The 17,749-nt window shown below is 38.5% G+C and overlaps 1 protein-coding gene across 3 annotated transcripts; it reads right to left on the bottom strand.

The window, feature by feature from the left end:
- Positions 1-273: 273 nt before the first annotated feature.
- Positions 274-16,893, bottom strand: lhx3 (LIM homeobox 3). 3 transcript variants are annotated; one of them, XM_030150629.1, is made up of 6 exons: positions 16,363-16,893; positions 10,495-10,666; positions 10,160-10,362; positions 7,277-7,428; positions 3,896-4,067; positions 274-1,643 (listed from the first exon to the last, which is right to left on the bottom strand). In XM_030150629.1, the coding sequence occupies exons 1-6, from the start codon at positions 16,430-16,432 to the stop codon at positions 1,207-1,209; spliced, it is 1,206 nt and encodes a 401-aa protein (XP_030006489.1). In that variant the 5' UTR covers positions 16,433-16,893; the 3' UTR covers positions 274-1,206. The 3 variants fall into 3 exon arrangements, with proteins under 3 accessions (XP_030006489.1, XP_030006488.1, XP_030006487.1); XM_030150628.1 differs by lacking the exon at positions 16,363-16,893 and adding an exon at positions 13,489-13,750 and having other exon boundaries at positions 10,160-10,359; XM_030150627.1 differs by lacking the exon at positions 16,363-16,893 and adding an exon at positions 13,489-13,749.
- Between the last annotated feature and the right edge of the window lie 856 nt (positions 16,894-17,749).

Here is a 17,749-nt window from a genome sequence, read left to right as displayed (position 1 = left end):
GTTAGCCAGATACTCAATTTGCAGACACAGGCAGAACTGTGGCTCGCTCTGGTTTCACCGTCACGATAAATGTATAGGGTAGATGATGCATGTAAGATATAAGATAAATGGGCCGAATGACTCAATGCCTGGATTGTGTTTCATATAGTAAAAGTGACCCAAACTTTTTACTTCCAATAAATGCAACCCTAATAGTTTGTGGAAATGATGCTCCTTTTACAAAGTGCACCATTTGTCTTCAGCAAAATATGACAGAACTCAAAGGGACGGTGCTGAGTCTTAATTTAGTTGTGAAATTTATTAAACTCCCGAGCCATTAAATCAGGAATCATTATTATCATCAACATCATCTTCGCCATTACCAGAAGGAATAAATAAGACATAAAACATTTTCCACATAAACAAACATATACATCACACCCCGGGTGCTACAGCAAGTCTTCCTTGGGGGGTTGTTTTCAGTAGACCAAAACGAACAAGATACATCTGAGAACACACAAATGCATAGAAGTAATTGGACCCCTAGGTGCCATTTAAGATGACATCTAAATTTTTGCCTATATCCCTGTTTAAGAATGTACAAAGACCTCAGATCTGGGTTCCCATTCATGTCCAAGAAAGGGATTGTATAAAAATAAAGTCTCCACAATGATAAACGACTATATATATATATATATGTATATGTATGTATATATAGACATTTGGCAACGACCAGACATTTAAGGACTCTCGATGACACCCAGTTCTCACCTGGATGCAACGTAAGAAACAAAGAGGAGGGGGAGGGGGTGATGACAGAGGGGGTGGGGTCAGTGGGAATCCAAATGACTGATGTCTGAACTTTCCGAGTCTCTACCTGTGATCTCTACATTGTTCTGAAAAATGCTTATGTTCATTTCTAAATATTGAGTATTTTTTGACAGACTCCTTGCGTTACATACAGTTTTACTACTGAAGGACTATTGTCAGGCCAAGTGCTTTTACTCAAGGAAAGTTTCATTGTTCCTTTCCATCGATATCACAGAAGAACAGGCCTGGTAATCAGATACTGGTCATATCAAACAGTAACTGTCCAGTCTAGTCCTTTACACAATTATCGTCCCATTTGACTATTCTCCCAAGTCCTAAAATCCAAGTGAAGACAAAAAAAAAAAAAAAAAACTCGCGATAAAACAAAAAGTCTCCAGTTTTTTTGTCCTTGACCAATCAAAACTGGCCATGATCCACCTCATCCAACCAGGAGGCAGGACTGGCAGGGAAGTCTGGGTACCCCCCGCTGCTGCCGGTGGACAGGTCCGAGCTGGGGCCGTTGTTGGCTGTCCCCATGGAAACCCTGACGGCGGGGTTGATGCCAGGGCCCCCGCTCTGTGTCATAATAGAGAGGCCGGAGTCCGGGTAGACCAGGCTGGAGATGAGGGGCTGGTGTCTGGGCAGGGGCTGCAGTGACCCCGGGGACTGGGGGAGGCCGTAGGGGCTGTTGGAGCGCAGGTCATGGAACTGGTCCTGTGAAGGCAGGACGCCGTGTTCCAGCGGGAACGAGCTGTGATTGTTCCCACTTTGGCGACCGCCCATCGCTGGAGACGACTCATTCAGGCTGTTGTAGATGCCGTTAGTGTGGCCGAGATCGGACATGGGGGGTTCATCTGCGCAACAAGGACAAAAAGGACAACAGGAGGACTCGCTGTTATTGGCATTACTGATAAACCAGAACACACAATGGTTCATTAACACAAAGGTCCAGTCTGGAGTCACTTCCTGTGTCTGGACCTCGTGGATTTTCTTGGACTGTATTTAATAAGCAGATGGAGTCACTGACTTTGAACCCAATGGTTTTTGGTCTGATATTAGTTTGGTTTTTGGAGGCCATCATGCTGGCTCTAGAAATGCCCATATTGGATAAATGGGCAGAGCTGGGGGTGAGCATGACAGATGATCTAATGCACAGGTGTCAAACATGCGGGCCGGGGGCCAAATCTGGCCTGCCAAAGGTTCCATTCTGGCCTGTGGGATGAAAGTGCAAAAATGAACCTGAACAGTCAAGGTTGTCCAAATCATTTTGGTTCAGGTTCCACAAACAGATCGATGTGACCTCAAGTAAAAATAACAACACAATAAACCATAAATAATGACAATGACAAATTTTCTTTGTGAAAAATTATGTGGAAAAAATTTAAGTGAAAAAAATAACATTACACTGTGGAAATATTTACATTTACAAAACTATTCTTTCACAATAAAATGCAAATAAATACATAAATAAAAACAAAGATGAACAATCCGAAATGTGCAATTTTAGCAATATTCTTCCTGTTACTAAATGTTTTGTGCATTTATGGATCCACTGTGATCTGTAGTTGTGTTAATATTAAGATATGTAATATTGTAGAAATTGTTTAAATTTTAGTTCCAAACTCCAAAATTTTAACAATATTCTGCCTGTTACCAAATGTTTATGTAACATTGTGTGTAATGTACATGTATAAATAATAAGTCAGATATTGTTAAAATTGCACTAATTTTTCAAATGAAATTTCTGTTTTTTCAGGTTATTCACATCTTTTTTGTAAAATGTAAATATTTTCATAATTTAATCTTTTTTTTTTTTAACTAAAACAAAAAGAAAAACTTTGATTTGTCATTATTTGAAGGTTATTAAGTCATTATTTTACTGGTCTGGCCCGCTTGAGATCAAATTGGGCTTGATATGGCCCCTGAACCAAAATGAGTTTGACACCCCTGATCTAATGCAAAATACCCGCTTTTGGCATGGCAAAAAAATAAACCTGTTCCTGTTACTGCAACTTAAAAACCACAGTAGTCACCATAGCTACAGTGAAGCCGTCTGTTTGGAAAAAATGTTTTATTCAATAAACATGAGCTCTGCGCGCCTGATCCGGCAGTAGAACAAGAAGCTGTCAATCATAGCTGTCAATCAAAGCACACACTGCAAACATAAACACCCTCTATTTGCTAATCTGATTAACAAAGCAAGAACCACTGGTAAATCTCTGGATTCAGCACCTTTTGGCCATCAGCGGTATTACAACTAAAGGTACTTCTGCTTCAGCTGGAGTTTTTGCCCCTGGGTTTCTCATCTGTCCCCCCCTTTTGGGAGTCCACAGCCACATGTTCCATTCATTCCACTGGGGAAGTGAACATGAGCCCAGTTTTCTGAACATTCTGAGGACATCAGCTTTACTGGAGACAAGTCTTTGTCTCAGCAAAAAACTGTCATGAGATCTGGCAACACAAGTTTTTTGTCTACAGTAGATAAAACCCAGGCAGAAAATGATGCCAATGATAAAGATAGAAACTTAATGTTATTTTCCATTAAAAAATTAGCGCATTATTACCTACTTTCATTATTCACACAAAATGCTGGTCCTGGTCCTTTTGCCCATGCTTATTTAGGAGACAGGAAGTGTTTATTTATTATCACATATAATAGCTATTTTTTTTCCCCTTTTCTTTCTTTTTTTTTTACAAATAAAAATAAATAGAAATTAAATAGCCAGAGAATATGCTAAAACATAACTAAATAATTAAATACACAATTATTAGATTTACGTAATATTGCTCATTAATTTATTTTGACCGTTACCATGACTATTTACAACCACTATTTGCATTTTCTCGTACACAAACTGATGAGCATTTTCCATTTTGGTAGTCCTTATGTGATGTTGTTTCTACACTTCTATGAACTTTTCCATAACAGTCAGTTTGAGGGAAAAACCACCGCAGTCATTATTATCCTTAGACACAGCTAAGGTTTCACTAAAACACAAGCCAATGTTCCCAACAGACCCACAAACACAGACACAAACAGCTGGAGTGAGTTGTATTATTTACTACATGACTTTGCGCTGTTGACGGGTCTTTTGTGTGACTGTACCTGTAAACGACACCTCGGCGTCGCTGTCCATTCCCTCCTCTTGGATGCTGTCCTTGTCAGATTTGGAGCTTCCCCGTGATCTCTTCATGTTACGGAAGTACTGCCCCCACCTCTGTCGCCCGGCGTCTTTCTTCAGCCTCTTCTCCTTTGCTCTCCTGTTCTGAAACCAAACCTGACACAAAACACAAATGCAGGTGTTTACTGAGGATTACACAACAACAGATTCAGCAGAAAATCGGAAATTCAACAAACATCAAAATGATTTACCCTTTAACCCCTGACGTGTCTGTGGTGAACATTCTGAATGTATGACTTTTGGAAATATTTATGAAAATTCAACCATTGGTTCAATATTAAAAAATTCTAAATGTGCTGATAGAATAGACCCTGTTCTTTCCATAGACATCTGAGCACGCTCAGTGCACCCCCTGCTGCTTGTGTAATGACAGGTAAAACGCAGAGCAGTGAGTGAGACCGACTCACTACAAAAATGGACAATTTGACCTTTTTTTCCTTTGTCGTGTTTTGTTTTTACTGTTATTTGCAGTGCTGTGGTGATTTCCCATTATTTATTTATTTTTACTGTATTTTTACTGAGTTTTGACCATGTAACTGCTTTTTGGAGTTCAACCAGGTGCAAAAAAGTACCTGGACTGAGCACCAAAAACAAAAACTACTGGGCCAAAATTCATATCCTTGTTGTTCAGTGTGTTCCAGTTCACACTTCATGTTCAACATCCTAAATCTCTTATTGATGTACATTCTAAATTCCTTATGTAGTAAAAATTTGTAAAACTTCAATTCCTCTCTTTGTCTTTTTATATTATTCCACCCTGTGTTGACCCTAAAACACACAGTAAATCAAAATAACTGAAGAAAAGGATAACAAGCACATACTCACAACAGCTTTTCTGACACTGAAACAGACGCAAATTCACAGCAGCACGTTTTATTGAAATGATGTTTCAGGGGTTGAAGAGTTAAAGCAAGAGAAAATCTGAGCCTTAACCCAAAAGCATCTACTGATGTAAAAGGTTTAATACTTTGGAACTAGTAATCTTATTAATACATGGAAATAATTCAGGTAAAATACAGTTTGTCAGGTTTTCAGCAGCATCAGATGACTATTTAGATGCATCCATAGTCTTTGTAGAATGTGAAATTAATGATATATTTTTCTGGAAAAGTAATGATTCCTTCAGTTTTCTCTGTTTAGAATGTCTGAATTTACTCTTAGCTTTTATTAACACCTACATGGGCAGTAAATTAAATATAGGAAAATACCTGATTCCCCCCTTAAAAATGCAAAGGAAAATACTGTTATAAATAGTGGTAAAACACTTTGTAATGGTTAAATGTAGAGAGAAACTCATTTGGAAGTCAACCTAAAAAATAGTCTTTATGGGTTAATATTTAAGTTCCATCTTTTTTTAAATTAAGATTTGAAAACTGCAATGACAAAAAAAAAAAAAAAAATCAATTTAATAAAATGAAAAACCATACAAATATAACATTCATTTCCCTAAACTGAGTCAGTCTATGCTCCATAAGAAAATGTCCTCTGCTTTTTCTCTTCCACATTAAAACCAAATTAATTTTCAAGGACTATCTGGACACAACTTCACATCTCTGTGAGTTCAAGCCTGCGACTAAAGCAGTGACACTGAGCAGTAATCCCCGGACCCCTGCCCACCCCCCCACCCTCATACCAGATTTATGATGCATTTCATTAACTTCCTCACAGCTACAAGTTGTCCTCGCCCCACGGGACCAGACAGGTTATTTTATCTTCAATTTTACATATCCTTTTTCTGCTCATATTTATGAATTTAACTTGTATTTTGGGCGTCATGGTGTAAATATAAAGTAAACAACATTTCACATTTTAATGAAATCTGATATTAAAGGTATTAATACTTCACCTATTTCAATAACTCATCTGTTTATCTTCACTGTTGCACCTTTATTTGTTGTCTCCTCAACCCCCTGCTGTTTATAGTTACATTCTATGTTTATAGTTATATTCTGTTTATAGCTATATCGTTTTCAATTTTTTTTTCTTTTTTTTTCCTATTATGTTCATTTTGCACCTTGAGGCCTTAGAGTTTTATAATTTCAGTTTCCTGCATGTGATGTACATATGAAAAAACTGACAATAAAGCTGACTCTGACTTTTGAAAAATATACACTGTAAAAAAAAAAATCCTGGTGTTTTTACGGGAAAAAAAATGGCAGCTGTGGTTTCCAGAACAATACTGTAAAAAACACATCCAACTGTAAACATATTTATGGAGTGACATGTAGATTTAACACTGGATTTAACTGGTAAATGGACTGCACTTATTCAGTGCATTTTATACACCTTCATGGAGTCCAAAGCCACCAGGTCAATTTAGTGGTCAGTGTCTTCCATGGACATTTTAACATATGGACAGTTGGAGCCAGGAATCGAACCACCAACCCTTTGGTTACTGGACGAGCTGCTCTACCAACTCTACCAACCCATTAATTCACAAATTTAAAATATTACATTGTTAAATATTTACTTTTTTTTATAACTTTTTATTTAAAAAAAAAAAAAAAAAAAAAAAAAAAGCAAATAAGCCGTTGTTTCAACATTACGGTCTTGCAATTTAAACGGCATCACATTCTTTTTCAATATACAGTTTTATTTTCTAAAAACAATAGAAATACATAATTTCTACATACAAATCTGGTTTTGTTCACATACTCTTCCTGTAAGAACTACAGCTATATTTGATTCAATCGTTAACACAAAAATCTTTTCAAATAAGCAACTTTGCATTGTATTGTCACTTACAGTTTTTTTTATGTTGCAATTTTACAATTTTTTGGTGTTAATTCTACAGTCATTTTTTACAGTGTATCTTAATAAATGAGTTTTAGTCAAATTAATCCATTTCAATCACTGGCACAAAAAACAGTTTTACATGTGCCTTAATGATATTCCGCCTTAAGTGAAACCCTTTCACCCCTGTCCTTTCACTGAATAATGAGGAGCATTTTAGTGGCTTCTGTCTCTACTTTTGTCCTTGCAAATAAAACAATATATATGAGCAGCAGTGAGCGGCTGGCGCGAGGCTCCTCTGCAGACAATATGTGGGGCCCCTTTTAGCATTGTTAACGAGCTTGCACTTAAACCATGCTGACTTTCATGTGGACTTCATTTTACTCCATCTAGCTATAAATTCCCACTCCTCGACCCACACACACACACACACACACACACACACACACACACACACACACACACACACTTGTCCATACAGTTGGCTTGTGCCAGTTGAGCCACAATAGTCCATTGATAATGAAGTCAGGACACTAATGGAATAGCCTTTAATGGGTAATAATATACTTTACCTGCACAACCCTCATATCCAGGCCAGTCTCTGATGATAACTGCTCCCGGACGTGGCGGGCTGGTTTGGGAGAGTTATTGTAAGCGTTCTTTAGTGTTTCCAGTTGTTTCGCGGTGATGGTTGTTCGTGGTCGTTTTGCAGTTGAGTCTGCTTCTGAATGATGAACAGATAACACACAAATAACACAGAGTTAGATACCAAGGATGTGTGCCATGTAAGGTGGGATCGTGGCAGGCAACTACATAAATCACATATTAATAACAACTTAATGAAACACTGTAAATAATATCATGGATATGGTTGTCAGTTGAACACTGGAGCTGAGGTTCAACCAGGAAATTCTAAGCATTTAACACTTAATTTTCTGCATTCTGGTGAGTTGTTGTGCACCAATTTCAGCCTTTTCTGCATCACTTTACAGCACAAATATCTTTCTACCTGTAAAGGAAAATGCTAACTTCTACCTGAATTTTGTGTTTTCTTTTTACATAAATAAAGATATTTCCAAGTGGCTTTTACAATATATAAGTCTCATGTATCATGTTTTGTTTTCAAGGATTTATTCTCCTGTTGTTAACTCACATATATAAGCATGACAGATTTGGTTTAGTGAAGTAAATTCTTCAAATGCTCTAGTACACAGGTGTCAAACATGCGGCCCGGGGGCCAAATCCGGCCCGCCAAAGGGTCCAATCCGGCCCGTGGGATGGATTTGTGAAATGCAAAAATTACACTAAAGATATTAACAATCAGTGGTGTCAAAATCATTTTAATTCAGGTTCCACATACAGACACATACAGTCTAAATAGATTTCAAGTGGGTCAGAACCAGTAAAATATTAATAGTAATATTATAACCTATAAATAATGACAACCCCAAATTCTTTCTTTGGTTTTTTTGGTGCAAAAAAGTAAAATTACATGAAAGTGTTTACATTACCAAACTATACTTTTACAAAAAACGTGAATAACTTGAACAAATATGAACAAACAGAAATGTCTTAAGAAAAGTAAATGCAATTTGATCAATATTCTGCCTGTTACTAAATGTTTGTGCGATTTTAATGCACATGTAAATGATAACCTGATAAACCAAGGCAGAATATTGTTAAAATTGCACTTGTTTTTCCGAAGACAATTCAAGTTGTTGATGTAATTCAGATTTTTAAGGAAACTTTGTAGATCTAAACCTGATCATAATATAATTTTACTTTTTTCACTGTTTTTATTTTACTGGTCCGGCCCACTGCAGATCAAATTGGGTTGAATGCGGCCCCTGAACTAAAATGAGTTAGACACCCCTGCTCTAGTAAATGACGTCATGGAAAAATGACTGTAAAAATGCTTGGTCTTTAACTGCTCATATGTATTTCAGTAGGATTTTTGATCATGTTCTAAACTTCATGCTTATTCAAAATAAACCAGACTTGTCTGTTTTGAGATGAGTTTAGGAATATTGAAGCTGAGTGAACACATTTTGACCATAATTGATTCAGATACTGATTTCTTGGAAATAAGAGAGAGTAATTCGAATTTCAGAGATTTTGATATGTGTGAGTGGATTAGAGTGGGGGCTGATGTGAAGTCTAGATGAACTAGGATTGTGGGTGTGAAATTATGGAATGGATCTTATGATGCACTTAAGTTATCCACTCCTTTAGCGAAGTTTAAAAAAAAAAAAAAAGAAATAAAAAGAGTACTGTAAGTTTAAATTATTCAGAAATATTGAATTGAGATGGTAGATGTGTTTTTGTTGTTGACTTTTTTTTATTTCTTTATTTGTTATTATTATGGTGTAAATGCTCGATGCTGTACACATTTAAGTTGATGTAAGCAGTGTATTAGTTGAAAAGGATAGGCAAAAAAATAAGCTTTTGCCTCTAGCCTATTCCTTTTTTGGTTTTTATGTTTATTACAATTGATGTACTGAGTATGATTGATGTAAAACCAAAATAAATTTATTCATTCATTCAAAACTACAGCAGTGGAGACTTTATGGAATAAAACTAAATAAATGCCTCTGCAAGTTGCATGTTTTTATTATAGACAAATGCTCTAAATATTTAGGGAGACAAACTCCCTGCACCCAACCTCTCCAAACCTACGCCTATGGATAATATATGACTTTCTAATTTCCTCTAAATGGATCAACTCTCTTCTGCCTATAAACCAAAATCTGGCTTCATGAGCATAATTGCATCCTGTCTGCACATCTGTTGGCCAGCGCAGCAAAATACAAGACCATCATCCAAATGGATGCTGCCCAAGTAATTGCGCCCTCTCATTAGCAAAATAAACGTGTGTGTTTTTGGTGAAAACTTGCGTTAAGTCACTGCATAAATCAGCCCTTGGTGTGTGGCCGTAAATTCAGACAAACAGATGGAAGATAAAACTGGAGCGTTTGCAGAGCGGCCTGTTTTACTGAAGCAGAGACCCTGGGATAGTCTGGAGTTGGATTTTATGAAACACAACTGGATTTTCCATCCTTGTTGTCAGATCACTGCCCACGGACACGGACACACCAGCCATCTGACCACCCCTCTGTCCACGCGCACACGCACGCACACGCGATCTTCGACACAATAAGAGTTATTGAAAGCTGATTCCTCCGAGTGCAAAGTGCAAGTGTAAGCCTCAGGGCCTGCACTTTACGCAGTTTGCTATCGATTGGGCTGCGGGCAACGACGCAATTAGCGCAGGTGGGTCAAAGTTTATGGGTGACCTCATTGTCCGTCAGGCCAGAGCCACAACTCAACAAGTATTTAAAAACAGCTCCACAGATAGAACATATGTAGGGCATACACGCAGGCAGGCATCCGCAGAGCGTCCTGTGCGTAACAGCCGTTTGGACACGTGGGACGCACGTGTTTACGGCGGAGCTCACCTCTCTGTTTGGCGGTTTCGTAGTCGGCTTTACACACCAGTCTGCTGTCCTCCATCAGATAGTACTCATCACCTGTGGCCAGTTGCCTCTTGCACACGATGCATGCGAAACAGTGCAGGTGGTAGACGAAGTCCTGCGCCCTCCTCACCACCTGCGTGGGCGGAATGCCCTGCTGACAGGCCGCGCATTTGGTCCCGAATCTCCTTTTGGAACATGAAATTATTAATCATTAAAACCCAGCGACGCTCAAGAATGGAATCACATGCAATTTAAGACAAAAAACGTGTGTGTGTGTGTGTGTGTGTGTGTGTGTGTGTTGGGTGTAAAGTACTCACTTGAAGAAGTCCTCTTTGCAGTAGACACTGTCGCCCCTGCTGAAGCACTTGTCGGCCAGCTGGGCCTGGCAGTCGCTGCATTTCAGACACTTACTGTGCCAGTGGCGGTCCAGCACTTTTAGGATGAAGCGGTCGACGATGTGTTGACTGCAGCCTGCACATACGGGGATTTCTGTGGGAGACACGGAAACAACATTTCAGTCTTAAAATCCTATATTCGTCAGTCACACATAAGGAAAAGGAAGGACCAGTCCACAGCTGCGCACAGTGACACAAAACCTGCAGTATTTGACACACACCTGCATCCTGCACATACCAAATAAAAAATGAGTTTTCCTTTATTATGTTTGATTTGACGACTTTTAAAAATGGGAGAGATTATTTAGGTTTATACAGAAATATATATATTGAGTCAAATATCAAGATCCATATTAAACCCTATTGAATAAGATAAATTCTACCTGATGGATCATCATCACTATATATATATATATATATATATATATATTTAAATTTATTTTATTCCAGATGCATCTATTATTTCAATGTGGCCGTATTATACAAATATGCTGAGGCCAGTGGGCCAGTACCAACCGCCTCCTCCCACTGGTTGCATAAGCATCAGATCAATAATTGAAAAGGGAAGAGGGCCACGTTAGCCAAATAAATACATCCATTACACCAGTCCATCTGTAAATGACTCCTGCATAAACATGACCTGGTTTTTCTTTATTTACTTCGGAAAAATAAAGAAGCTATTATGGACTCATAGTGTCGCAGCCCAGTTTGGAGCTTTTTGCGGTAAACTCAAAGGCGTTGGTCTGTTTTTCCATTTTCTAGTGGTGTGTGCGAGTGTATGAACACACATGAGACGAAACACGTGTTTTGTTTTGTTTTTTTAATCGTTATATGAAAATAAGCAACACGCAAACCAGATTTTATTTCCTCACATGCTATTTTATGCGATGGATAAAACATTACAACATAACAGGTCAAGTTTTTATTATTATTATGATTGTTATTTATCTCAAAATCGTCGGTGTAATGAATTAGTTGCGGCTTTGTTCAAGAGATACGTTTAATTCTAACTGAACCCATAAAGACCCAGTGTTACTTTTGTGTCAGTTTTCAAATTAATTTTTCTCTATTTAACCTATCTAGTGTGATTTTTTCACAATCTATTATAAAATTATTCCTTGTATTTTGCATTTTTCACTGTAAATCATGAATTTCCCTCTATTTAATTTCCTATATTTAATTTAGATGTTCATGAAATCTCAGTAAATTCAAAGGTTATTATATCAAAACAGAGAAAACTCAAGAAAAAGTGACTTTTTCAGCAAAGATATTAATATAGATCATAAAAACAAGTATCTCCGTCCACTATCATTGATTGCACTCCAAGTGTTTACTGGTGAATGAATGTTGTAGAAGATGACGGTGTTTCCATGTTCAGTACGGAGCATCTGAACGTCCAAATGGATCATATCTGATGACCATGAAAAGATGAATAACTGTATTATACACCAATTATTTACATGTATTGATAGGATTAGTAGATTAACAGGTATTAAACATTTTAAATCAGTAGATTGTTTTGATCGCTGGTGGATGTTTGGGTCTTTATGGGTTAAAGTTTTATTGGAAGAATTAAATCACACTGATGAGTATATTTATGTGGTGAACAGGTTACTGACGTTACACAGGCTGATGAACTTACAATGAATTGATCACAAACTCCCATTTATTCAGTTCATGACATAATTTACAGACTCAACTGGAAACTGATAAAGGCCTGAATGAGAATATACCCACACCTTTAAAATAGGATGAGAAAAATCTTAGAAATATTTTGAATCCTTAAAATGGGATTTGCAGAAGCAGTTTACAGTGTCGAAAAGTGTATTTATATTATATTGTGAAATAAATTTAATAAACCTCAAACTATGTGACGCAAGGACAGATTCAAAGAGGCCTTAAAAAAAACAAGAAATGCAATTTAATGCCTTCCAAAAGAATAATCATAATGAAACACAATAATGATAATAATACATACTCAATCCAGCAGCAGCAAATTCTACCAGGCATTTAGCAAAAGAGGGTGTAATAATAAGATGATAACATGATAAGGTCAACTAAAACGTCGAAAACGTCAGGTAAGACGTTATCCGGTCACTTTATTACTAATTAAAAGAAGCGCAACCACTTCATATTCCATCCGTGCAAGGAATCGCATGCCTATTGTTCTGTTGTGGACAATTCATCAAAGATTCATGAAGCATTTCTTGTGGCATCAGCACCAAGCCCTGTACAAGTGCGGTGGGAGCCACGTCAAGAACAGGTGTATCCAGGTCATCATTAATTCAATGCGCTCTGTAAAACTAGAAAGCCCGGTTCTGCTCATTCTCACTATATATGGGTGGACAAGCACTTTTGGACACTTTGTAAACTTGGAATATTACAGTGATAGATGCGTAAAAAGGCAAATATCTCCTTGAGAAAGTTTCCATTTTAACCGGAAATAAAATTCGACAGCTGAAATTAAAATATAAACCAACAAAAGTAAAGAATAAATGCGTTTTTTAAATTGTATATTTCAGTTTTTCCTTTTTTACTTTACGCGTAAAACCAAATTTAAGTCGAGGAAAAGGTTTCGACCCCGAAAAACACTGGAATGGTGCGTAAATTTACGGCAGGTATATAGGCCATCATATCGAAATTTTATCGATCGTTCAGATAAATGATAGATTAAAAGACGGAGAAGCAAAAAGCTGATGGACGCAGCAGGAGTTTTATGGATTAAAACAACTGCACAGGTAGAATATCAGCAAACATCAGCATTTATTCGACGCACGCACTGAGAAAAAAAACGCACTGTAGGCACATGCAAAGGCCTATGATTATCTTCAATAGGAAATATATTAAAGGCGGAACTAATGTGGAAATATATTAAAATATAATTAGGTATAAAAGCCGTATTTGTGTCTCCGTTACCTTTCCGGAGCTCCTCACTGTGCGACAGAAGCGCGAGGAGCATCTCCGTGTTACTCGGTGCGTCTTTTGGAGAGTTGCGCTCAGCCTGTCCATCCATCTCTCATGATTCACGCGTATAACTCGTCTTGTTCGTCATCTATTCGTACATAAAAAAAAATATCAGGCAGATGCCGTTTCTAGTGTCTAGCCCCGAATCGGAACAGAGCCGTTCCGTTCCGTTCCAGTCCAGTGTGCGGTTTGGAGTTTGCTTTTATGCTTGCGCGTGTTGAAGCCTGTGCAGGATTACAGCTGCGCCGTTTCCTGGGCGACAGGGGAGATAGATTAACATCACCTATACTTTACCCGGAAGAATAAACAGGGGCTGAGAGAGAGAAGAGGCCGGTGGAGAATCAGCGGTGGGTGGAACCGAGTCCACGGAGTCACGGAACCCACATCTGACCCACATGGTCTAAAGAAGGACAAGAACAAGACTGGAGGGTTTTGGTTTAACTCCACTGTTAATAAACCTTTTCCAGACTGAGGATCAAAAATCTAAAACACCAATAAGCGTCTTGTTTTAACCTATATTTGAAGTTGATCTTAATAGTTGGTTTTGTTGTATATGTTCTTAATGTTTGCCTGCATTTACTGGACAGAAATACATGGCCTTTAGCGTTTTCATTTGACAACATTTAGCACAACACTCAGTTTGTAAAGAGGCATAAAACGACAGGTTTTGAATGTTCAGTTTGGAGAAAAAAATATGATTTTGACGAAGGTTTTAGATCGTTTTAGATTGGCTCGACAGTTTCAGCAATTTAACAATATTAGAGAGGATTGATGTAACAGCAAACAGAACAAAATGAGGCTCAGGGAAAAAAAACATTAAAAAAAAATAAGGTGTCGCTGTTTTTGTTGATGTTTATGATGCAAAAGAATAAAATAACAGTTTTGTTTTGTTTTTTTTGTTTTTTTTGGAGAATTCACCTCGACAATTCATGTTTATTTGAGATTCTTGTACACAGGAAAAAATACTGATAATTTTTTTCCAGAGTCCAAAGTATTTTCCTCAAAAAGAGTACATTTGAGTCTATATTGAGTTTGAGAGCTTTACCCAAAGAGTAACTTTTACTCTTTTTTTGACAGGGACCAAATGTTATCTGAGTAGAGTAAAAAATTTCTTCAGTTTGAGTAAATTTTACTCCTGCATGAAAAAGAAATGAGGATCCAGGAAAACAAAAACCTTTTTTGATTTGTGCCTTTTATAGTTATTATCTACTTAGTAGGCCTATTTAGATTTTTTTCCCAATTTTTTTTTCTAGTTTTAGATTTTTAATGTGCATTTAGTTTTGAGTAGACCATAGATTCTTGCGAGATTTTTAATGTGCTTTTTATTTAATGTAATTTTTTTCTCCAAATCACCAAACAGACGCATGTTTTCTTCACGCAGATAAATCTGTACACGTTATTAAATGCTTCGTTACAGACGGATGCTCCTGTTTATGGACAGTATGCACTTGTAATTTTAAATATGTTAAATAAGTGATGTAGTCCACACACACATACACACACGAGCGCGTACGCACCCACACACATCCACGCGTGTTTTGAGACAAGTGTTTATTTAGGGGAGAGATCTGCTGTTCAATAACATGTTGATCGGGCCAACACCCCAATGAATTTTATTGACACTGATCTTTGGCACAAAAGAGCGCCTGGGGAAATCAGTGGTAGTGCCACAGGCGCGTGGACTGCTGATGAATCTAAAATCAATGTCGTATTTGCCTTTATTTCAGAAGTCTATGAAGGCGTTTTGGAGAAAGCTGCGGGGTCCACGGGTGCCCCCTTTTACTTTTCAGCTTTGTAATAATTTTTATGTCGTATTGATCGCTCACTTTTGAGGGGTGAGCCCGACACTAATGTGACAACAAAGCGATAAAACGGCCATCAAGGTAATAGTGAGTCAGTCACGGAGTCTCCACACTCCACACAACCCACGCTTTGGAATAACTGGAGTTATTCTAAAGAGCTTATTTTGGTTAATTTGGTTACGATCAGAAAGAAGGAATTGACTTAAACGGTGCCATGTAGATATGAAATTTACATTTACATTCATTTATGAAAAATTAAGTATGTTTTTAAATCCGTAATTACACGGAAAACTCCACGCCATGCTTTATTTGAGCTCCTCTGATGCAGTTCAACCTTCAGCTTTCATCATGACCACTATTCCAGACTCCAACCTCAGGTGTCCCACCTGTCAGGACACGGAACGTGACACCTGTTGAGCCTGTTTCGGGAGGGAGAGTGGGGTGGGGCCCACGCGGCTCCGCTCCTGCTCCCAGGCTGTTGCCATGAACCTCCACCCGCTCCGTGGATGCGCTCAGGCCGCGGCGGCTCCGGGCCCAGCTCTGCGCATCCGCCGCCTGTGCGCAAACCCACAGCACAGCTCCCGTGACAACCGCAGGCGGCGGTGTGAAATGACAGCACGCGCATAACATCTGTTGGTGTGATTCTCCAACAATGAAAGCTCATTACAGATTCATAACGTCTCCCACGCGCACGCAGAGAGCCCGTTTAACAGAAACACCAGACCCACAATAACACTCTTATTTCTACAGCTTTGAAGACACATTGTTTAATTACAAAAAGTCCCAAAAAATTCAAATCAAATATTCTTTTTCCACCAGTGGGGTTGGAAGTTTCCATGCTCCATTTCACGGTTGTCAAAGGTCACTCTGCACACACACCCGCTGCGCCAATTTGCTGCATTACCCCCGAATTCACGCGTAATTATCGGATCCATTAACGGACCCCATGGTGCCAAAGAAACATTCATCTGATTTACCAAAAAAAAAAAAAAAAAAAAAAAGATATTAGAGGAAGTCCTCTTACCTTGGCCGGAACTGTATCGAGAGAAATTCCCCGAGTTTTGACAACTTGATCCAGGATGTTCAAGCAACATTTTTGCTCCAAAGTTGAAAAACGAAGGTGGAAAAAAAGATAAACGCACTAAGACTCAAGATAGATGATGAAGATGGACGCACAGCCGCACTTTCCCCCTCACGGTTTTATCCTCTGTGGAAATGTCTCAAACTCTGACGCTTGATTTGTGGAAAAATAAAAGAAAAAGAAAACTGTGAAAAAGCGCCGCTGACCTTTCTCCTCTTCGTCAAACTCTGAATATTCATCAAGTTGCTATTTGATTCCGCTGAGCCGCTGCTGAGGAGATGGAGACGAGGGGGCGCGTGGCAGTGGAGTGTGTGACCATCAGACTGCCCACGGTCAGCTGACCTGAGTCCGGAGCGCGTGGACTGACTCGGTACCTAAAGGAGCGGCTGCCGGCGCTGTCTCTGTCCAAGGTGCTGAAAGGGGGAGTTTCTCCAAAAAGCCTCGGAGGCGTGTGTGGTGCTGCCGCGTCCCCGTGGCTGTGTTTAAGCACACCCACCCATCCGACCAGCCACCCGCACCCTCCCTTTTTTTTTTTTTTTTTTCCTCCTTATCTACGTATGTTGTGGTGCACGTGTCTGTCTTTCAAGGCGCACAATAGGGCAATCGGGCACTGCCGGGACATTGTTGTGGTGCGTTTACAGCCCTGCGTCTCCCTTTTGTCTGGTTAAAAATAGACCGCATCGCATTAATGATACAAGTGGCAAACATACCGTTAGGTTAGTCCAACAGTTAACGACTGCAGGTGTGTGTGTGTGTGTGTGTGTGTGTGTGTGCACTACGCTCACACTCTTACTGGGATTATTTAACTGTTCATTTTCTTTTAAACACCTGTGATTTTCTACAGATAGTCACTCTACCAGCCCTTCACGACCTTTTCATTTTGTCTTTTCTACTCATTGTTTTTCATCGTAAGGTGTACTTTATGTGGATGTCATTTCTTACTGATAAACTGGGGTTTTATTCTCATGATTTTAAATACAACTTGTTTCATTATCCAGACTGTTCAGTAAATATTTGACATGTCTGTAGGCAAATTCTCTTTTGCGCAGTAATGGCTCTAAAAATCATATTTATACGAAATGCTGACTTTTCACTGGTTTTAACAGTGGAATGATAAATTTGTTGTCATAAAATTATTTACATTTGGATGGAGAAAATACTGATATCACTGTAAGATATCTGCTACGCGTGGTTTAAAGCATTCTAATAATGTGGAATCTAATAGTGTAATGTAAAATGGGATGGATTTTTGAAAGAACCCAATGTATACAAAACTAGTGGAGTTATGTTCATTTCAATTATAGTCATTCTTCTATTTTGAAATAGAAAT

The sequence above is a fragment of the Sphaeramia orbicularis genome, chromosome 12, assembly GCF_902148855.1.
Source record: "Sphaeramia orbicularis chromosome 12, fSphaOr1.1, whole genome shotgun sequence".
Classification (NCBI taxonomy): Eukaryota; Metazoa; Chordata; class Actinopteri; order Kurtiformes; family Apogonidae; genus Sphaeramia; species Sphaeramia orbicularis.
Note: the sequence above shows the minus strand (reverse complement) of the source record. Positions and strands in the feature narration are given on the sequence as shown.

Excerpts from the sequence above, each read along its gene's own strand:
- lhx3 (XM_030150627.1), bottom strand. The coding sequence starts at position 13,585 with ATGGATGGACAGGCTGAGCGCAACTCTCCAAAAGACGCACCGAGTAAC. Across the intron at positions 10,363-10,494 it reads TGCAAAGAGGACTTCTTCAA|GAGATTCGGGACCAAATGCG; the intron begins GTGAGTACTTTA and ends ATGTTCCAAAAG. Across the intron at positions 1,644-3,895 it reads CGCCGAGGTGTCGTTTACAG|ATGAACCCCCCATGTCCGAT; the intron begins GTACAGTCACAC and ends CTTGTTGCGCAG.